The following is a 23,381-nucleotide window of genomic DNA, read 5'->3' as shown; positions in this document are numbered from 1 at the left end:
ATATCTTCTCTCATTTTACCAATCCACACTACTTAGCATTTTTCTGAATACAAAGAAAGGCCATTTGAACAAATACTCTTTTCACTACAAGAATCAGGCAAGATTTCTGCATTCAAGGTTTGAAAATTCTCTGTCATTACTGGTGTTCAAGAGAAGACAGCCAGCACTGTAAACATGACAAACAGTTCTCATGTATTATTACACAAATATAGGATATACAGAGATTATGCAAATATAAACAAGGCAGCATAATTAAAATGCAGCAGCAGACTCTCACCACATGTGCATATAACTAGTTCCAGACTAGCAGAGAGTAGCAATAGCTGTGCACTTACTTCAAATTGATCCAGAGCAGAGGTAGGCGCATTCAAAAATGCCAAGAAAGAATTCTGTGAGTCTTGGTGCTTTACACCTAGAAAACAGCAGCAGGTTTTTAAGCTACGGAAAAATGATCTTTACGTTGAGGACCTTTGCCTTGCTGAATCAGGGTTTGAGTATTCACCTGAAGCACCTACAGTTCTTGAAGTGAGTTGTCACATTTAGTCTGTTTTCCAGAGTAAAAGTTGGGGTTTTTTAACAGACATACATCCACCTCAGCAAGCAGCACAGGTTTAATTAACCTTTGCCAAGCTACGATGCACCTGGTGTGAATTCAAGATGTAAACAGATTGTACCTAGGTGCCCACTGTGCAGAAGGCACAGGTTTCTAACATGCTTCTGTCCACACACTGCATGACACAGGCACAGGCTCCACCACAGTAAGTGCCATCCCTGCTCCAGTCACACACACTGGATGGCCCACAGTGAGGAGAGAGCTTTGGCAAACAGTGAGGTTCCACTAAACCATACAGAACAGCACAGCAGGCTGCCTGAGGAGCACATTGTATTTCCAAACAACGCAACTTCCTTGCCCCGTGCTTGTCTGCTGTCTCTCACTTTTGAATGTCCAGGAGTCATACAATCCTGGGTAAAGCCTCAGCTCTCTCTGTCACTCTACACCATGCACATTGATTTCCAGAAGCCAGTGAGCAGAGCAGGAGTGCTGCATCCTCAGAAACCACAGAGGCGGGCACACTTTGACTGTTAATTCACCTTACTTCAACTGGTATAATTTTGTTTCTTCTTTTTTTCTTCCTGCTGTTTGGTGCAAAGATGCGTACTAAATTCTAGCATCATGAATACTACAGGTACTTAATATATACTCATATGCACACTTATCATTAGCAGAGCCTGCAGAACCCTGAGCATCTCAACAGACTGATGCTATCAAAGGTTGGTTGTTTGTGGGTTTTTTTTTTTTTAAATTCCAGTGTTTTGCTCTCACTGGACATATCACCCTGTTTGCTCTAAATAAAGCCCACAGTACACAAAAAAGTCATAGAATCATAGAATTGTCAGGGTTGGAAGGGACTTCAAGGATCATCTACTTCTAACACCCCTGCCATGGGCAGGGACACCTCACACTAGAGCAGGTTGCTCAAAATCACATCCAGCCTGGCCTTAAAAACTTCTATCACCTCTCTGGGCAACCTGTTCCAGTGTCTCACCACCCTGATAGTGAAGAACTTCTTTCTAACATCCAATCTGAATCTACCCATTTCCAGTTTTGCTTCATTCCCTCTAGTCCTATCACTACCTGACATCCTAAAAAGTCCCTCATCATATTTTTTGTAGCCCCCTTCAGATACTGGAAGGCTACTCTTTGTAGCCTTCTCTTCTCCAGACTGAACAACCCCAACTCTCTCAGTCTGTCTCCATAGGAGAGGTGCTCCAGCCCCCTGATCATTCTTGTGGCCCTTCTTCGGACACGTTCTAGCACATCCAGATCCTTCTTGTAACACGGGCTCCAGAACCTTTTTCTCTTCAACATATCAATACGCTGAAACCCCAGCAAAATACCAAAACCAATTTTCAAGTTACCTGCTACTTTACAGACTCATTTTTAGTCATCTTTTTCTCCCCTCTCGTCCGTTTCTGGAACACACTTATGAGGAACAAAGGATTCCAGTGCTAATCTAAGCAATCCCTTCCCAGAAACCAATTTCCAAACAAAGGAGGTTACTCCACCACTGCATATTGACTACATTTGAATCCTCTATACAGTTCAGGATATCAATATATTGATACCCTGAACTCTACATTTTCAATATATTTCTTATCATCAATGTATTTCTTCTTCTAATAGAAAAAAAACAAGTCCAAAGGTAATAGGGAGTTTGGATTAAGGTGTATTTCTCTCACAGTGTTTGGATAAATTGCAGTAGAATCTTCTTAATCTACTTCTGGCAAAAGGTGGAAAAAGTAACTTTTCCTTGAACATTACATTTTCTTTTTTTTTTTTTTTTTTTTTTAAGGGGAGAGTATATATTTATCTCTGTTTTCACAGACCAGTAAGATTTTAAACACAAAGAGTGTGTAAAAACAAAGAGTAAAATATTAAGGGGAGAGCATATATTTATCTCTGTTTTCACAGACCAGTAAGATTTTAAACACAAAGAGTGTGTAAAAACAAAGAGTAAAATATTAAGGGGAGAGTATATATTTATCTCTGTTTTCACAGACCAGTAAGATTTTAAACACAAAGAGTGTGTAAAAACAAAGAGTAAAATATTAAATTAAAATTCCTAACAGATTAACACAAAGGAGGACTTCGGAAGCCAAGTAACCATGCATGATATTTAAGACAGTCCACGGATCAACAAATGAAAGCTAAACATGACAAAGCATTATTGTCCCCAGGGAGATGTTGTCAGGAGGTCCTCTCCAAACACTTGGAAGATGCAAAATCCTGGTCTCAGGAACAAGTATAGATGTCCTAAGTCACATTTCCTCATCACAGAATCATAGAATGTTAGGAGCTGGAAGGGACCTCTGAAGATCACCCAGTCCAATCCCCCTGCCAGAGCAGGATCACCCATACCAGATCACATAGGAATGCATCCAGGTGGGTTTTGAATATCTCCAGAGAGATGCCTCAACTTCCATCCATTGCCCCTTGTTCTGTCATTGGGCATCACTGAGCAGAGCCTGACTCCATCCTCTTGGTACTCACCCTGCACAACTTTATAAACATGAATGAGGTCACCCCCCTTAGTCTCCTCCAAGCTAAAGAGCCCCAGTTCCCTCAGTCTCTCCTCATAAGGAAGATATTCCACTCCCTTCATCATTTTTGTGGCTCTGTGCTGGACTCTTTCAAGCAGTTCCCTGAGGTCCTTCTTGAACTGAGGGGCCCAAAACTGGACACAATATTCACTAGGGCAGAGTAGAGGGGCAGGAGAACCTCCCTGGCCCTACTAACCACACCCCTACTAATCCACTCCAGGATGCCATTGGCCTTCTTGGCCAGAAGGGCACATCAGAACTCTCACCAGGAGGAAGACATAGGGCCAGAACTGGTGTCCCAACTCGGGTAGGCTTTTTCCCTTTCCTGTAGCACTTGCAGCATTTGCTGCATGTTACCAGCTGCTTGCAGGAATCAGCACCAGTCATTTTTTCATGTTCTGTAAAGGTTTGCACCATTTTTAAGAGCCAACCAGCATTTGGAGGTATGCGTATCAGAGATGACTGTTCACTATAATGCATTATTGATTGACACACCATAAGGTTGCAAAGGCTGACCAGGATTTGACATCTTTACACAAGCAATTCTTGCCAGGCTTTTGAAAACTCTGCAGTTCAAACAGTTCCCTACAGAAAATTAGTGAATTCCATTTGTGTTGAAAAAAAAAATCACTTTGCCCCCTTGACTCACATGATACAAATATTACAGCTACTAGGGGAACTGCAAAGCATCAGCCAGTCCGTTCATCATCTCTCAGTGAAAACATTTTGCATTGCAGAATGACCAAAAGGGCTCTTCTCCCAGCAGCAATGCAAAACACTGCTAGACAGATGCCCTAGAAATCTCAGAACATGCTCTTAAGAGCAGAGCAAAGAAAATAATGGCCACACTGCTCACTGTGTGGTTACAAAGCCAATCACCAGTCAGCCCAGCAACAAACAAACGCTATGAATGCCTCTGCAGTTATTTACTCTCTGGGTAGACAGGGCCAAAACATCCAGTGGATGAAGAACACTATGGGCAGTACTGGAGCCTAAATACCTTGACCTATCATAAAGGGGACAAAAATGTAAAAATATCTGTCTCGTTAACAGTTTTCATCATAGAATCCTAGAATGACTTAGGTTGGAAGGGTCTTTAGTGATCATCTACTCCAACCTTCCTGCCATGGGCAGGGACGCCTCTCAACTACATTGGGGTGCTCCAAGCCTCATCCAACCTGGCCTTGAATACCCCCAGGGAGGAGGCATCCAAAACCTCTCTGGGCAACCTATTCCAGAGTCTCACTACCCTCATACCGAAGAACTTCTTCCTAAGATCCAGTCTAACCCTGCCCTCCTTCAGTTTCAAACCATTCCCCCTTGTCCTACTGCTAGACACCCTTAGGAAATATCTCTCTACAGCTTTCCTGTAGGATCCCTTCAGATACTGGAAGGATCCCTTCAGGTACTGGAAGGATCTCTTCAGGTATTGGAAGGATTAAAGGTCGTTTGGATGTGGTGCTTGAGGTTTAGGGGGTGGACCTTGTAGAGTAGGGGTCTGGGTTGGACTCGGTGACCCTGGGGGTTTTTCCAACCTGAATGTTTCTGTGATTCCGTGATCCCTTCAGGCATTGGAAGGATCTCTTCAGGTGCTGGCCAGTTTTCTGGCAATAAATTACCATACACATATCAATTACAAATGAATGCAGTTCCACCTCAATACCTTACTGGTTCAAGGATAGGAACATAACTTTGAAGCACATTACAAGTAAATATTGGAAGCACAAATGCAGCTGCTGTGGGTACATCTTAACACACAATTGCTGTGTTCCCCTTTTGCAGGCCAAAGACTGTTTGAATATTTTTAGCTACAAGGTGACACTTCATTGATAAGATGTACCCACCAACATGAAACACGTTATTCACTTGTATATCAGTTGCCATACCCTTTTCTGATCTAAGCTCTTCTGTCTCCTTTTTCAGCCTTTCGATGTCTGCCAACAGTTCCACGTTCTTCTTCTCAGATTCTTGCAATTTACTTCAAAAGAATACAAACAAAAACATGCATGTAAATCTTGAGAACCCATCATACAAGTCACTTTTCCCACTCCCACCTTTGCATGCTGTTTAAAAATTAATGCCCAGCAAGCTTCGTGATCTCATCAAATGCCAGAATGAATTCAGCAATCTGCTGGGACCTGTCTAATACAGTACCTTAAAAACAAACCACAACAAAACCAAACAAAAAACAGAACAAGCAATTAATTCTCCCTGTTTGCTCATTAAATGGGCTAGTATTTCTGAGTCATTTTGTCAGCTTGTATCCTGTGAATGAGAAAAAGAAGAACCACATGTCTTTTTACACTTACAAACTGGTAGTTTTTTGTTAATTCACAGTGCCTGTGATACCAACAGCTTCAGCTGAACTATTTTTCATCTCAATTACTTTCCAGTTAGTTGTTTCAATGTTTTCCAACCCAAAGCTGGTAGGCAGCTGTAGTAGGCACTTCTACCACACTTCTCAACCTTGCCTAACAAAGCCAACTCTGGTTCTCCTGTTCTTAGAGGATCTATCATCATGTTCCCCAGCCTGAAAAACACTCAAGTCATGTGCACAAGGTATTCTCACTTTTCAGATAACTATCCCAGCTCACAGATTGCATTGGCTTGAAAGGGACCCTCAACCCCATCTTGTCCAACCCTCCTGCAGTCAGCAGGGACACCTGCAACTAGAATGGGCTCCTCAGTGCCACATTCAGTCTGATCTTTAATGCAGGGATGGGGCCTCAATCACATCCCTGGGCAACCCGTTCCAGTGTTTTACCACTGTCCAATATTGCGCTTCCCTTGCAAAACAAGTCAGCACTCTGAGCTAGATTGAAGATGGAGACCCAAATTCTGCTTGCATTTAAACTTCTTGCCATAACCATGAGAGACATTAATAGTGAAGTCTTCAGAATATCAGATTTGCCCAGGAAGTGCTGAGCTGCTTACACAAAGAAGAGGGACATGGTCTTTTGATCACATTTAGCTATAGGACACTGGGGTATCATTCATTATAGAGTTTTGACAGACAAGATAGTTAAATTGTGATTTGATGACAGTCCTCCTTTGGGAGCTATCAAAGTAAATTTCCATCAGGACAATTCAGTCTTACCACTCTGTAGAGATACAGGAAGCTTTGACTTTGTTCAGCTCATCTTGAATAGCCTGTTTGGCTCGGATTTCAGCATCAAGAGCAGACTGGAGTTCCAACCTTGCAGACATATCCAGTTTGGCAAAGCGGCGCATCTTCCAGGGCATGTCCTAGGGAAGAATAAAGAAAGGGAGAGAAAAAGAGTGAAAGAGAAGACAGCTGAACATGGAGCATGTGCCCTGTGAGGAGGGATTGAGAGCTCTGGGACTTTTTAGTCCAGAGAAGAGAAGTCTGCAAGGGGATTTAATAAATGTCTATAAATATCTGAGGGCTGGGGGTCAAGAGGGAGGGGACAGGCTCTGCTCAGTTGCACCCTGGGATGGGACAAGGGGTAATGGATAGAAACTACAGCACAGGAGGTTCCACTTCAACATGAGGAGGAACTTCTTCACTGTGAGGGTCACAGAGCACTGGAACAGGCTGTCCAGAGAGGCTGTGGAGTCTCCTTCTCTGGAGACTTTCAAGCCCCATTTGGATGTTCCTGTGTGACCTGTGCTAGATTCTATGGTCCTGCTCTGGCAGGGGGGGTTGGATTCGAAGATGTCCAGAGGTCCCTTCCAACCCCTAATATCCTGTGATCCTGGATATGAACTATGTTTCTCAGTATATTATGTTCTTAATTCCAAAGTAATCAAGAGTTAAATTAGAAGAAGATTATTATTAGCATCATTATTTCTAAACTCAAGTGCCACATGGACTAGACGAACATTTTACATAGTCAGGATCTCAAAAGCAAAAGGATTCTATGAATTCAAATTTTGATGTGCCTCAATTCAAATGACAACTACAAAGGACATTCATATTTCACAAGGGAAAGACTTCAAGGCTTTCAAGCACCCAAGTACAGATTTCCTTCATCAAATTCATATATGATTGTGAAGCAACTATTTTAACAATATTATAGATCAAATCACATTATAAAGATATTGGTGTTGAATTAATTGATAAGCAATGGTATCAATTGTTTAAACAGTGATAAACAATTGATAAACAATGGTAACTATTGACAAACCATGGTGACATTCAGAAGGGAAGCTCTAGGAAAGGTTAACTTTTGAGTAACATAGTCCCTACAGACTGCAGCTGAAACTATCAAATCAGTGTTACTGCAAACTAAAAAATTCAGATGTATGGAAGTAAAGTCTTACTGTAGCTCTTGCACCCAAACTGGAGTTCCTCAGGACCTCCAGTTCTTCTGTCATTTTAGAAGCCAAAGCTTGAAGGTATCCTCGAGCATCTTTTTCATCACTTACCCTAAACAATAACACAGGAAAAAAGGTGTTTTAACAAAACATCTATTTACATGAACAACCAAACAAAAATAACCCCCCATAGAATACCTTACAGGAAAGTGGAAAAACAGTTTTTCTATTTCATGGAAATTAACTTATCCTTGCTACTATAGTAGCTGCAATCCGGAGATGAGAGCTCTCCAGATAGTTGAATTTGACTCACAATGCCCTATCTGCAGGAAGTGATTCCCAACCCATGTCTATAAAGCAGTTAAAGTTTCTCTGCTTGACACCATGGGGTTCATGCACACAAAGAGTCTGGAAGTGCCACAGGCAAGGCAGGAACAGAACAGCTTTCCTGATAGCAGCCTCAGGGCAAGATCACAATGCATAAGCTGTGGGCTAAACATGTACAGGCTGCAGGGGCTTCTGCAGCTGAACATTCACATAAGGATCTATAAGGTTGCTTTAATACTGGGAAAAAGAATACCAAAACAGTGACCATTTGCCACAAAACTCACACCCAATATGAAACAGCAAGCACTTATTTATACTTTGGGCTTTGTCTTCTTTCTGCCCTGCTCACAATTTAGTTGCAAAGGTGGGGAGGAGCCTAGGAAAAGCCCCACATGTCCTGACTCTATTACAGGCAGTCAGAGTTCTGATATTGAAGTCATGGCTTTTCCCCAGGTATACTGGAAATCAAGGGAAGCAGCATATCCAAGCTTTTTTTAATTTCCCCCATAACATTCTGGATTGTGAATAATAATAACAACAACAACAATAATAATAATACTAACAACAAAACCGATAATAATGACAATAATAATAATAAATAATATTAATATATAATAAGAAGAAATCTTGGTCTATACAAACCACTAAGACAGTAAGATGTGAAAAGCAGTATAAGATCCTTTTGGGGAGGTGGAGGGGGCACAATTAAATACATAGTGAAAAGAAGAGTGTAAGCAGGAATAAAAAGAATGCAAGGCTCTCAAGGTGAGAATTAAGGTTTCCTGATGTACAAGGAAGGAAAAGAAATTTAGGAATCAGTGCTTGATCTTCTCTTGGTTTTACTGACATGCAAAATCTTCGCAGAAACAAAAAGGGACAATGTCAGATTAAAAATAAAATGGAAATGGTGCCTTATTTTCAATATTTTTTAATTAAAGCTGAAAAATTTTTAACCATTCAATTTATTCGTCAAGTTTTACAATGATCCTCCCTTATGGGAGGTGAGAAAACAGTTCAGTTATTTTGTTTATGATGCATAGAACCTTCAGGCTCACAACACTGAAAAGGTCCACATGCAAAAAAAAAAAAAAAAATCTCAGAGAGATGTCCCACAGAACATGTGGAAATGTAGAAAATGAAACACAGGTAAAGTTAATCCTTGCAAAAATCTAGACTGAGTTCAAGGAAAACTCACCAGACTCTTAAATTAAAACAATAAAAACTCCTCTGACTCTTAAATTAAAACAGTAAACAAACTCAGTACAATGTGGATGTGAGATGCAGTGTTGCTGTCCCCTAGATGGCAACATTCCCTCAGTAATGGGATACACTGATTAAATGCTACCTGAAAACAGGAGCTATTGGAGAGTCTGGGTACTCTTGCTGGGTTTGGGATGGGTTTTTTTTGGTTTGGTTGGTTGGCTTTAAAAAAAAAAAAAAAAAAGAAAAGAAAAAGACAGAGCAAAAATGGTAAATTATTCTTACTAAGGATTCTCTTCCGGCCCCCCTTCTTAGAGAGAGCTCTAACAATACAGCAAAAGACCTATGGAAGAGAAGTGCATAGAGTCACAGAATCACAGAATTGTTTGGGTTCGAAGGGACCTTAAAGATCATCTAGTTCCAACCCCCCTGACATGGGCAGGAACACCTCACACTAGACCAGGCTGATCAAGGCCTCATCCAACCTGGCCTTGACCATCTCCAGGGAGGGGGCATCCACAACTCCCTGGGCAACCTGTTCCAGTGTCTCACCACCCTCGCTGTAAAGAATTTCTTCCTAATCTCCAGTCTAAATCTGCCCTTCTTCAGATTCCACCCAGAGTCACTTCTTTCTTTATTGTGAACAAAGATTCCATTAACTGTTCTGCTTTCATATGTAACATAAGGGCTCTCAAAGGCTGAGTTTTTTAACTATAAAAAACTTAGAACAGTGATATAATAGAAGTTGCTGCAAAATTAAATTTATTTTTTTGGTTGGAGCCAAACATGACAAACCAATAGTATGCTATTGGTCAGGTGATGGAGTCACAGTCCCTGGAGATGTGGACATGGCACTTTGGGATGTGGTTTAATGGCCACTTACACATTCCTAAGTGTTGGGTTTTTTTTAATTATCTTTAAAAAAAAACCCCAAATCTCAATCCCAAACATATTTTACCCCTCCACAGACATCTCTAATATCACACATTCTCACAGTATATCAGAGGTTAGAAGGGACCCCCAGAGATCATCAGGTCCAACCCCTCTGCCAGAGCAGGATCACTTAGGGTAGTCCACACTGGAATGCATCCAGCTGGGTTTTGAAAGTCTCCAGAGAAGGAGACTCCACAACCTCTCTGGGCAGCCTGTTCCAGGGCTCTGTCACCCTCACTGTAAAGAAGTTTCTCCTCCTGTTGAGGTGAAATCTTCTATGTTCAAGTTTGAACCCACTGTTCCTCGTCTTATCATGGTAAGCCACCGAAAAGAGCCTGGCCCCCTCCACTTGACACCCACCCCTCAGCTATTGATAGACATTGATCAGATCCCCTCTCAGTCTTCTCCTCTCCAGACTAAATAGCCCCAGGGCTCTCAGTCTCTCTTCACAGGGGAGATGCTCAAGTCCCCTAATCATCCTCGTGGCTCTCCCTTGGACTCTCTCCAGCAGGTCTCTGTCTCTCTTGAACTGGGGAGCCCCAAACTGGACACAGGATTGCAGGTGTGGTCTCAGCAGGGCAGAGTAGAGAGGTGGAAGAACTTCCCTAGCCCTGCTGGACACACCTTTCTTGATACATCCCAGGACCCCATTGGCTCTCTTGGTCACAGGGGCACATTGTTGTTCCATGGAGAACTTGCTGTCCACCAGCACTCCAAGGTCTGTGGAGCTGCTTTCCAGCAGGGCAGCCCCTAACCTGTACTGGTGCCTGTTGCTATTTCTCCCCAGATGTAGGACCTTAATACGTTCAAGATGCCTTATCACGTACCTGAGCCACATCAAGACTACATCTTAGAACACTAAACACTCTCATGAATTGGAGAAGGGACATTTTTAATGACTGGTGGGAACAGTTTGCATAGTCTTAAGTAAATCAATCCCCAGTTAATTCTGACTTGTCTTTTTCCAGAACTGTCGAGTTTTACAAGTGCTTTCACATGTACATTTGATTACTGTGGTACATTAAGGCAGATAATCAGTACCTTAAAACAAAATGGAATGAATAGATTTGTCTCTTTTGTGACTTGGATTTTTTTTTTTCTGAATAAACATTCCTGATTGCCTAGAAATTAACTTTATTCAACCAAGTTTAATTTCCTTATTTCTGTGATGCAACCTGTCTATTACACTCACAGTTACGAGAGACAAGGTGCACAAAGTGGACCCTTGAAATCTTTTAACCTCTGCTACAAATACAATGCCTTAAGATCCTATGGACTTCATAATACAGATTAATATTAATTTTATGTATAAACACTGTTTAAAACACTTCCAGAAGCCTCCTTTCTTCTTATGCATTCACATGGCTATATTCAAAAGCCAGGTTTCTCTGTATTAGGACAACAAAATTACTCTGACATTCCAACAATACCAAACTAGGTCTCATTAAAACCAATGCTCCCCATTTTTGCATTTTACTAACAAGAGACAAGGAAAATGGGGGGAGTAGGGGGAAGGAACAATCAAGTCACAAACAAAAGATTAGTATAAGATGACAAAATCCTCTCAGACGTGGATGATCTGTATAAAAAATGTCTGGATGAAAAAAGGTTTTGTAGATGCTAAACACTGTAATGAACCATAAAGGGGTAGAAGAGAATAAAATCCAGTACCTGAAGGGGGCCTACAAGAAAGCTAGGAAGGGACTTTTTACAAGGGCTTGTAGAGATAGGATGAGAGGGAATGAACTGGAGCTTGAGGAGGGCAGACTGAGACTGGAGATTAGGAAGAAATTCTTTCCAGTGAGGGTGGGGAGACACTGGAACAGGTTGCTCAGGGAGGTCATGGATGCCCTTCCTGGAGGTGTTCAATGCCAGGCTGGACAAGGGTCTTGAATGAGCTGGCCTAGTGGATGGTGTCCCTTCATAGAAAATGTCTCTTCTACGATTCTATGAATCAGAGAATTTTTTCAGTTGGAAAATGCCTCCAAGATCATTGAGTCCAACCACCAACTAACATGGCCATTAAACCATGTCCTGAAGTGGGTGGAAGACTTCAGAAACATAATGTCATTATTTAGCAAAAGTATTATTAGAAACATCACTTGACTGGCTTTGTGGTAGTCTCAAATGCCCTCCTTGTCAAAAAAAAAAGAGAAATCACATAAAAGTTGCCCTGTATTTGTTTCCTTATGCCACATGCCAAGCAGATGAAGGAAATTAATGCTGAGACTCAAAACACTCCCTGCCGCTGCTTTTCCCAGGCTTGTTCTCCCTCCAAGGCGTGAGCTCAGCACATGACTCCTTCCAGCATTCTTCCAAAGCCACAAGCCACACCCAGTGTCCACCATTCTTCTGTGCTCAAAACAAACCCTGTATTTGGTAGGACACACTTGCTCTTAAGGAGAAAAATAATTTCCCAGATGTGGATCCTATTAAATCTCAAGCAAAAATACAGCAGAAGCCCAGAGGGGTGTGAGATTTCACGTGCAAGTGCCGTGTGCCAAGGCCAAAAAACCTCACTAACAGCCCCACCACATTCTGAGGGCACTCTGCAATGAGATTAGGGGGCAGAGTTACTCACCATTGGATGATCTCAGTAATTTGGGCCTCCCAGTGGGCTACAGACTCCTTTTTATCAGCCAGGTCCCTCACCTCTTCTTCCAGCTGCCGGTTGTTCACGCTCAGCCTCTCAAACATGGTGGTGAGCTAAGGGAGAATTGAAACGACTTGGGAAAGCTATAAGCTGCTGTGACTTCATCTCTGTGCAGCCTCAAAGCCACATCTTCCCTTCTCCCATGTCATGCATCTGCTTTAATAATTAGTACTATCACAATTAATGCCATCTAACAACAAAAGTCAGAATCTCTTCTCCTGTATGTAACAACAGAGACCAGAATCTCTTCTCCTATATGACCTTAACTGTACTGAAAGGCCACTTTAAAGACCAGTGCTACATTTTTACTCTAACAAATTAATTAGCTTTCTGAGAATTAGTCTCCAAACACCTCTACAACACTTAGAAGGTTTCTGCTTTGCACCACATGGGTGTGGGATGTTCTATATGGAAAAAAAATGTATTAGGAGAGCAAAACAAGGACACAAAGATTGTTACAGCTCAGTCAAGACTGCTGAACCTGTCCCTTCTTCAGTAACCATGGAGAACGAGAGGCTTAACAGATACAGGCAGTAGTCCTGAGATTCTCCAGGTGTCTCACACTCCCCTGTTTTTCATTTTGCTTACTTGCAGACATGGAAATTGAAATTAAATGCACATCTGTAGAGCACCATATCTTATACCCAGCAATTAACCACTGATTCACACAGCTGTCATTCATACACGCACACATTCATTGTCGTGCACATTCTGCAAGACAAAAAACACAGCTAACCTGACTTGGTATTGGAACTAAACCTTCACTACGTTAAATAATTATTCAGAAAGTCAAACTGCAACCAGAGATCACACAGACTTCAGAGCAAGGAGAATAAACCTCCTGTGAAAGGCTGCTTTTAGTACTGCAATATATCAACGAATCAAAATAGTGAAGAGAATCTCAGTTTTGGATCTATTCTGCTTTTTATTCCTTACGTGAATACTTCACTCCATAGCTGCCATTCAAATGTGTTTATGATTTAACTAGGCCTAGTTACTGAGTGCCATTTAACAAAGAAGAACACAAAGCCAGATAAATTAAAGCAAAATCAAACAAAAACCAGAAGAGAGTGAGAGAGCAAGAATGAAAGAGAGAAAGGGAGAGAGAAAGGGAGAGAGAATGGGAGAGAGAAAGGGAGAGAGAAAGGGAGAGAGAAAGGGAGAGAACGAGAGTGAGAGAGAGCGGGGAAAAAGAGCAGGAAAAGAGCAAGAAAGAGAAAGAGAGAGAAAGAGAAAGAGAAAGAGAAAGAGAAAGAGAAAGAGAAAGAGAAAGAGAAAGAGAAAGAGAAAGAGAAAGAGAAAGAGAAAGAGAAAGAGAAAGAGAAAGAGTGACAGTGAGAGAGCAGGAAAGAGCGGGAAAAAAGAGCGGGAAAAAGAGAAAGGGAGAGAGAGAGAAAGAAAGCAAGAGAACACGAGTGAGAGAGAGCGGGAAAAAGCAGGAAAAGAGAGTGGGAAAGAGAGCGAGAGAGAAAGAAAGAGAAAGAGGAAGACAGAGAGAAGGAGTTAGAGAGAAGAGAGGAGGAAAGAGGAAGAGAGGAAGGAAGAGAGAAGGAGGGGAAAGGAGGAAAGAGAAAGAGGGAGGAAGAGGAAAGAGGAAAGAGAAAGAGGGAGAAGAGGAGAAGAGGGAAAGAGGAAAGAGGGAGGGAAGAGAAGGAGAGGAGAAGAGGAGAAGGAGGGAAAGGAGAGAGGGAGGAAGGAGAGGGAAGGAGAGGAGGGGAAGGGAGAGGAGGGAGGAGGAAGAGGAGAGAGGAGGGGAAGAGAAGGGAGGGAGAGAGAGGGAGGAGAGGAGGGAGAGGGAAGAGAGGGAGAGGAAGAGAGGGAGAGGAAGAGAGGGAGATGAAGAGAGGGAAAGGAAGAGAGGGAGGGAGAGAGGGGGGAGAGAAAGGAGGGAGAGAGGGAGAGAGAGGGAGGGAGGGAGAGGGGGGGGAGGGGGGGGAGGGGGGGAGAGGAAGAGAGGGAGAGGAAGGAGGGAGGGAGGGAGGGAGGGAGGGAGAGGGAGGGAAGAGAGGGGAGGGAGGGGGAGAGGAGGGAGGGGGGGAGGGGGAGAGGAGAGGGGGAGGGGGAGGGAGGAGAGGGGGAGGGAGGGGGGAGAGAGGGAGGGGGGGGAGGAGAGGGAGGGAGGGGGAGAGGAGAGGGAGGGGGGGGAGAGAGAGGGGGGGAGGGGGGGGGAGAGGAGAGGGGGGAGAGGGGGGGAGGGAGAGAGGGGAGGGAGGGAGGGAGGGAGGGAGGGGGGGAGAGGGAGGGGGGAGAGGGGAGGGAGGGAGGGGAGGGGAGAGGAGGGGGGAGGAGGGGGGAGGAGGAGAGGGGGGAGAGGGGGGGAGAGAAGAGGGGGGGAGGGGGGAGAGAAGGGAGGAGGGGGGGAGAGGAGGAGGGGGGGAGAGGGGGGGGAGGGGGGGGAGAGAGAGGGGGGGAGAGAGAGGGGGGGGAGAGAGGGGGGGAGAGAGAGGGGAGGAGAGAGGGGGGGGAGAGAGGGGGGGAAAGAGAGGGGGGGAGAGAGAGTGGGGGGAGAGAGGGGGGGGAGAGAGAGGGGGGGAGAGAGAGGGGGGGAGAGAGAGGGGGGAGAGAGAGGGGGGGAGAGAGAGGGGGGGAGAGAGGGGAGGAGAGAGAGGGGAGGAGAGAGAGGGGAGGAGAGAGAGGGGAGGGGAGGGGAGAGAGGGGAGGGGAGGAGAGAGAGGGGAGGGGAGGAGAGAGAGGGGAGGGACGGAGAGAGAGGGGAGAGGGGAGGAGAGAGAGGGGAGGAGAGAGAGGGGAGGAGAGAGAGGGGAGGAGAGAGAGGGGAGGAGAGAGAGGGGAGGAGAGAGAGGGGAGGAGAGAGAGGGGAGGAGAGAGAGGGGGGGGGAGAGAGGGAGGGAAAAACAGTACAAAAGAGCTATGTAAGAGCAACTAACCCTAAAGAGCAACTCGCCTGCTCATCTCTGACTGGTTTTGGCCTCTGACTGCACAGAAGCAATATATACTCATGCATCTTACATGGGTATGAAACCATCCTTTGCCTGAGCCCTGCCACACAAAGATGCTGACTTTGAACAAGTCTACCTTCCTCATCTTTTTAGACAATGTAACGCATTGCAGAAAGAACCGACAAGCTTAGCAAGACTTCTCTGATCACCAGTGAACTTGGCTAACCTGCCAAAGCCAACACAATGAAGGGATAATCTAAGCGCATGAAACGATGGTTCCTTGCTCAACACACTTTAATTAATATGCCTTATCATTTGTATTTCCTTTAATATCCCAAAGTAACACTTAATCTCCATGGGCGGGAGAGGCCCTGCTATTTCACACTAACTGACATGCAAATACAGCCTAAGTGATCACATCATTAGCTGTGTGTTTTAATATTTGGGTCATGCAATGAAATAATCTCTCCTCTTTTTTTTTTTTTTTCCTTTGCTTAAGATATTGTCTAGAATTGATCTTACCAGGCAGCAAGACCATCTAACTCAATTTCTAGACAGAAATACACATCCATGCATGTATATACATGCACACATTCTCAAGCTCAGGGGCAGGTAGATATTCACACTGTTGAAACAAATATTAATCACCAGGATTGGTGTAATACTAAGCTCTGCTGCCAATAAAGAGTTAATAATAACCAAAACAGCTCTGTGTTGACTAATTGTACACAGCATACAATAGCTGTAGTAAACTCAAGATTGAACTCATCAGCACTTACCTTATCAAGTTCATTGGAAAGCTTTTTGTTTTCCTCTGTCAGCAGAATCTTTTCTCGTTCATACTTCTGTTTGAACTCCGTTTCGAACTCCTCTCTTTCACTTTGGCTGGGAAATAAATGCAGTGGGATTACACAAGTTTTCTTGTCTCTAGAATTAGAAGCTTTTGTCTTCTAAAACTCCTCACACCAGTCACTTGAACCTAAAGTTCACCTAAAGATCAACGGAGACTCTAACTGAAAGGAAAGTACCGCATTGGTTGTACCACAGCCTATTAAAACTAAGCAAGTAATGTCTTCTATTGTCATCTATTGACTTTTATTATTAGACAATGAACTTCAATAAGGACCTAACATAGAGCTAACATTTATCACAGATTCATAGAATGGTTTACATTGGAAGGGACCTTAAAGATCATCTAATTCCAACATCCCTGCCATGGGCAGAGACACCTCACGCTAGCTCAGGTTGCTCAAGGCCTCATCCAGCCTGGCCTTGAACACCTCCAGAGAGGGGGCATCCACAACCTCCTTGGGCAACTTGCTCAAGTGTCTCACCACCCTTATGGTGAAGAACTTCTTCCTGAGATCTAATCTAAATCTCCCCTCCTCTAGCTTGGCTCTATTCCCCCTAGTCCTATCACTACCCAACATCCTAAAAAGTCCCTCCCCAGCTTTCTTGTAGGCCCCCTGCAGATATTGGAAGGCCACAATAAGGTCACCTCAGGGCCTTCTCTTCTCCAGACTGCTTCTTTTTCTGAGATGCAGATCTACTACAACTGCCAAATTGCAAGAACACCCTTAAAAGATGAGAAGTGCCAGTGGTTACAGTGAACCCAGTTAAGAGTAATGCTGGTATGAATTTCCTATTCCTAATTTGAAATTCATTTAGCGCTTCCACCACTCTTTGAAATCAAGTACAGCACATTAGACTCATGGTGAAATTCTATGTTGCTAGGCACCCTTTGAAACCTAACACTACATCCTAAGCAAAGTAACATCCTACCCTGTCAGGGGAATTAAGAACAGGTCCTGCTTCTGTTTGCAAGGCACAGATTCTAAGCTAATACCTCAAACAGACTGAACTGTATTTTAATTAATTTCTTTTAGTTAGCTTTTATGGCTTTAAGCTTTTGCTTTGAGAATTTTTTTTTAATTCTGTATTTGTCTAAAATTTGTTCCTTCAAGGCTTAAAGCAACCATAACTGGTGCTGGATTAAGTTAGCCTTGGATTGGTGAAAGACTCCATCCAGCATATTCGTAGCTTTCTCTATATTATGTTCTTATTTAAACTGATTGTCATTAGCCCAGTGAGTCAGATTGCTCTAGTAGAATACAGAAACGAAGATAAAATGTTAAACACAGAAGAATGTGGTGTGGGTATCATCTATCACATCTGAGTATCAACTCAGTAAACCACAGAACGGTGACAGACTACAGGCCTGTGGACAACCAGGAAGATCAAAATGAGATGTTTGCTTTGAAGCCTGATATCCTCCTCTCCCATCAAGCTTTTCCCCTCATCTAAACTGTAGCCATGGATATGCTCCTCAGGTTTAAGAAATCATACATGATCCAACTTTCTTTTTAATCAGTAAAGTAACTGTAGCAAACCACAGGGAAGTGACATGAAATACAGACTGATGGTATCACTCTGTCACTCCACCTCTTTATTTTGGCCCTATGAAGTGCAGAAACATTTCATCTTCCTGCTTTGAAACCAAGAAAAGCACACCTGAAACAAACAGCAGCCCTCAGGCTTCTTCATATCACACAACTTGAAACCAGCAAATGCTGTTTATTATAAAGCTCTCTGCTTTGTAAATCTAGCTTCAAATAATGGCCTTGAAAGAAACTTGTTCAAACGTGCTCAGGTGGCCAAGAAGGCCACCAGCATCCTGGCCTGGATCAGCAACAGCGGGGCCACTAGGACCAGGGAAGTGATCATGCCCCTGTGCTCAGCATTGGTGAGGCTGTACCTTGAGTACTGGGTTCGGTTTTGGGGCCCTCAGTACCAGAAGGACACTGAGGGGATACAGCACGTCCAGAGAAGGGCAACAAAGCTGGGGAAGGGTCTGGAGAACAGGGTTGGGGAGGAGCAGCTCAGAGAACTGGGGTTGTTTAGTCTGGAGAAGAGGAGGCTGAGGGGAGATCTCACTGTTCTCTACAACTCCCTGAAAGGAGGCGGGAGTGAGGTGGGGGTTGGTCTCTTCTTCTTAGTATCAGGTGATGGAACAAAAGGAAACGGCCCAGAATTGTGCCAGGGGAGATTGTCCCAAACCTGCACTTTGTGAGCCACCAGTGTGCACTTGCAGCCCAGAAAGCCAATCGTGTCCTAGGCTGCATCAAGAGAAGTGTGGCCAGCAGGTGGAGGGAGGTGATTCTCCCCCTCTGCCCCTATTACAGGAAGGATCTGGACATGCCGAACGTGTCCAGAGAAGGGCCAGGAGGATGATCAGAGGGCTGGAGCTCCTCTGCTATGAGGGCAGGCTGAGAGACTTGGGGTTGTTCAGTCTGGAGGAAAGAAGACTCAAAGGAGACCTTATCATGGCCTCCCAGTATCTGAAGGGGGCTAGAAGAAAGCTGTGGACGGACTTTTTAGGGTGTCAGGTAGTGATAGGACTAGAGGGAATAGAGCAAAACTAGAAATGGGTAGATTCGGATTGGATGTCAGGAAAAAGTTCCTTCACCGTGAGGGTGGTGAGACACTGGAACAGGTTGCCCAGGGAGGTGGTAGAAGCCCCATTCCTGGAAGTTTTTAAGGCCAGGCTGGATGTGGCTCTGAGCAACCTGCTCTAGTGTGAGGTGTCCCTGCCCATGGCAGGGGGCTGGAACTGGATGATCCTTGGGGTCCCTTCCAACCCTGACCATTCTGTGATGCTTTAATAACCATTCCTCCTTCTGGGACACAGCTGGCCTGACACAGCACTGAAGCAGTATCACACTACTGCTATATGTCACAAGCCAGCATAGCCTTTTGTGCATTTAGAAGTCAGCTCAGCAAGACCATTAAGTTGTGGCACAATGAAAACACACTGCTGATGCAAATGCTGCCTCTCAACCTAGAACAAAGCAACAAACTGCTGTCTTCCTGTGTTCAGTCTGTGAATAGCTGTACTCTAAGAGGAAACAGTTCATCCACAGCACTCCAGGCTGCAAAGAATCTACCAGAAAAGCAATGTTTTCATCCCTACTTGCATAAGGTTGTTTTTTTTCTTTTTAATTTCTGTATTTTACTTACTACTTTTATTTAAAGACTCACGGCAACCCCCTGGACGAATATAGGTTGGGAACTGACCTGCTGGAGAGCAGCATAGCGGAAAGGGACTTGGGGAGGGGCCTGGTGGATAGAAGGATGACCACAAGCCAGCAATGGCTTGTGGCCAAGAAGGCCAATGGCATCCTGGGGTGAATTAGAAGGACTGTGGTTAGTAGGTCCAGAGAGGTTCTCCTGCCCCTCTACTCTGTCTGCTGAGGCCACATCTGGAATACCCAGTTCTGGGTCCCTTAGTTCAAGAAGGACCTCAGGGAACTTCTTGAGAGAGTCCAGCACAGAGTCACAAAGATGCTGAAGGCAGTGGAACATCTCCCTGCTGAGGAAAGGCTGAGGGAGCTGGGGCTCTTTAGCGTGGAGGAGCCTGAGGGGTGACCTCATTCCTATTGATAAAGATATGAAGGGCAGTGTCAGGAGGACAGAGCCAGGCTCTGCTCAGTGATGTCCAATGATAGGACAAGGGGCACTGGGTGCATGCTGGAGCAGAGGAGGTTCCACATGACAATAAGGAAAAACGTTTTCACTGTGAGGGTGGCAGAGCCCTGGAGCAGGCTGCCCAGAGAGGCTGTGGAGTCTCCTTCTCTGGAGACATTCAAAACCCACCTGGATGTCTTCCTGGGTGACCTACTCTAGGTGATCCTGCTGTGGCAGGGGGGTTGGACTGGATGATCTTTTGAGGTCCCTTCCAACCCCTAACATTCTGTGATTTTGTGAATTTGGCTAAGCTTTCAGCAGGAATTTCTCCATATTTTTACTACGCCACTTTGCTCCACCCGTAAAAAGAAGCATCTCTCTTAGTGCCTACAGAGCATTCTGATTTTTTTATTGATTTAAAACGGACACATTCAACTTATGACTATTTCCAGTACTACACTATCCAACAGGAAAAAAAACCTCATTGTTTTATTGTTGTATTTCTCAAGGGACACCCTGAAGGCCAGTTATAAGCTCTACCACATGGGAGAGAAAAAAACAGATCTCTGACAAATTATCATGTCAGAAGAGATAAAGCAGTTTATGCCTACAGTAGTCTGATGACTAATGTCAACACTGGATGGAACCCAGTTTGGATTAGCCTTAGGCTGCATTAAGTGACTGTTCCTGGGCTGGTAGAAAGGCAAGCAACAGTTGATCTCTAACACATTAGTTTTGCATAAAAAGATGAAGATATGAAACAGGAAAAGAAACAAACAAATAAATAAATAAATAGCCAAACCCCTATTTCAAATTGCAACATAAGCTTTGGGGGTCAACTTACCCAGAGCTGCAAGTCTGCAACTCAAGTTACATACCTTAGACTAGTCAGCCAGGGCAAAATTAACTCTTTCAAGTACAGGGATATGGATTTGTTTGCTCTGCTGCATTTTTAAAGCTGAGTGTTTTCAACCCTGGCACTAGCTCAGCCAAAACGCTCTACAATTAAGGAAGTCATAGTGGGTGTTTGGAAACATACTAGAAGACTTCAAAGGACATTTTTGAGCTTAAAGGTAAATTCCATAGAAACACTCACTTTTCTCTTCTGGTTTTCTCTAGCTTGTCTTTCAAAATCATGATCTCCTTTTTGAGGGCAAGTTGCTGGCTCTCTGCATCCCGCAGTTCTTTCTTCAGACTTTTGACTTCATTAGCATGCATTATCTCACGTTTAGACAGCTCCTCTTCATAGAAAACACTTTTCTTTTCCAGGTCTGCCTTTAATTTAGTGATCTCTTGCTGGTGTTCTATACTGCTTACCCCAGGTGAGCGACCAATCTGCTTTTGCTAAAAGAAACAGCCCACAGTTAGCACTCAATGCTGAAAACAATGCCTAAGAATAAATCAATATTCCTAAGCATGTCTAGGAAACAGCTCATTATAGACTGGAGTTAACCACCATCTATCTCCATTATTTCATCAAAGTATGTTGAGCATAAATCTGAGCTGTGATTTATAGACAGGAATCATTTTCAAGGCATTAAAATTCAATCATCACTTTAAACACCTCTGGCCACATTCTGACTCCCTGGACATGCAGTGACCATAGAACGGTCTGGGTTGGAAGGGACCTCTGAAGGTCATCTAACCCAAGACCCTCTGCAGTCAGCAAGGGCATCCTCAACTAGATCAGGCTGCCCAGAGCCCTGTCAAACCTCCCTTTAAATATCTCCATGGCTGGGGCCCCAACCACATTCATTTTCTGGACACCACCACGATACACCCTTGCATTAATGTTCAGCATCAGCTGCAGTGATGAAATGACAATACTCTTCTGTCCTACATCTGAAAGCCATCAAACAGATCCAAATCCTAGCTGCCTAGTAAGCTTGCAGGTGTTAATATCAAACCAGACTAACCTTCAGGCCTTCTACTTCGCTTTCCAACTGCTTAGAGTACTGTTCACTTCTCTCCCGCAATTTCCTGTCTTTGGATGCCTCAGCAGCTGCAGCTTCAGCTTGGACTTCCAGCTGCAAAAGCAGACAGGTTGTTTATGGGCAGGATTCTGCTGTGGTGGGGTTGTCTTGTTCAAAATCTACTGACAGTTTTCAACATAAGAGGTTACTCTTCAGCATTCAACCGAACACTTCGGATTCTTAAGGAAAACAAAACGAGTACTGTTTGAAGCAACAATCAAAGAGTGAAAGACTTATAGGGAACAACAACAACATTACTTTTGTCAGAAATCCTGACAGACATCTACAAGTTCATAGATTCTAAACAGTCTTCTCACCACTTACTTCTTTTTTAAGTCTCTCTGTTCTGCGTAACTCTTGCCTTAAACTTTCTACTTTTTGCATCACCACTTCCATTTCTTCCTCCTTATCTCGGAGCTGGCGGGCAAGCTTTTGTTTTTGAGAGTGCAAATCTGTCAGCCGCTCGTTCATCTCTGAGAACTCCTGCATTGCCAATTTCCGCTGGCTGTGTGCATCTTTCAGCTCTTTGGCTTGGGATTTTAATCTGTCACTAGACTCTGCCAGTTCCTACAGTTTAAAAAAAGAATTCAGTAATAAACCTAGAAAGCTTCAAGGCCAATTTCTGTCTTTGGATGCACATCTAACACCTCCTTCCAGAGCGAACAGAAACTACATATATTCATTTCTTTTCATGAATGCATCTCCCAACACAGACTGCATGCCTCTGTAAACAAGGAATGAGGCCAACTTTTACACTACTCCAGTCAGTAAAACTGGATAAACATAAACCAAGCAGGAATTTACTTCGTTATTACAGGTTAAACATAAAAGGCTTTCAAGCACTTGCATTAAAATGTACAAATACCTTGCTTTCTTAATTAAAAAATGGCATTAGCACAGTTTTTCAAGAACTACTTACACAAATAAGAAGAGTATTACTTGTCTCAACTGCTAAATGACTTTTAAAAGCTCTTGCATAAATTGAATGGAAAATCCTGCTCTCTGAAAGCTGACCTGCAATGGTGTGCATGATTTCCACACACTCCACCATAATATCAAACATTACAGAAAGCATCAGGCAATAAAATGCTCTCCTGATATAATGTAGGAATAACTAGTATTCTATTAAAAGAACCCAGATGAAACAACACTGCTGGTGCTGTGGTAACTCCCCAGCACAATACCTTCACAAAGCCTGCTCTATCCTAGATCTGTGCTATTAGGCTAGGAATAAGGCACCAGGACAGTTTAAATGGTTTAATAACAAACTGGAGAAGAACAAAGAAGCAAATCTGAGGAAGAAAAAGCAAAATCCAAGGATGGAAAGAGGAGTGGCAGAGAGAATTACTATTTGGCCCTGCTGACATCTATATAAACATAGAAGCATTCTCTAAGGTTGTTAAAACCAGGTCCTAATCAGTAGGAATTGCTGTGTTAGAAGACAGATGGTCTTTCTTGGACAAAGTGGCAGCTTTCATGGTGTTAAGAGCCATAAAGGTTAAGAGAAACAGTGTTAAATACAGCAGGTACATCGACAATGAGTGTGGAGTC

At 43.7% G+C, this 23,381-nt stretch overlaps 1 protein-coding gene across 4 annotated transcripts in view; it reads right to left on the bottom strand.

Moving 5' to 3' along the window:
* CDC42BPA (CDC42 binding protein kinase alpha) overlaps window positions 1–23,381 on the bottom strand; it is a 198,421-nt gene that overhangs the window by 45,821 nt on the left and 129,219 nt on the right. For all 4 annotated transcript variants that reach the window (XM_054398449.1, XM_054398441.1, XM_054398457.1 and 1 more), the window contains exons 13-21: window positions 22,155–22,397; window positions 21,774–21,884; window positions 20,954–21,201; window positions 16,173–16,278; window positions 12,422–12,546; window positions 7,387–7,492; window positions 6,200–6,348; window positions 4,989–5,080; window positions 336–412 (exon numbers count right to left, since the gene is read on the bottom strand). In XM_054398449.1, coding sequence (XP_054254424.1) covers window positions 336–412; window positions 4,989–5,080; window positions 6,200–6,348; window positions 7,387–7,492; window positions 12,422–12,546; window positions 16,173–16,278; window positions 20,954–21,201; window positions 21,774–21,884; window positions 22,155–22,397 — 1,257 coding nt within the window. The remainder of the gene's footprint in view (window positions 1–335; window positions 413–4,988; window positions 5,081–6,199; window positions 6,349–7,386; window positions 7,493–12,421; window positions 12,547–16,172; window positions 16,279–20,953; window positions 21,202–21,773; window positions 21,885–22,154; window positions 22,398–23,381) is intronic.

The sequence above is a fragment of the Indicator indicator genome, chromosome 2, assembly GCF_027791375.1.
Source record: "Indicator indicator isolate 239-I01 chromosome 2, UM_Iind_1.1, whole genome shotgun sequence".
Taxonomy (NCBI): Eukaryota; Metazoa; Chordata; class Aves; order Piciformes; family Indicatoridae; genus Indicator; species Indicator indicator.
Note: the sequence above shows the minus strand (reverse complement) of the source record. Positions and strands in the feature narration are given on the sequence as shown.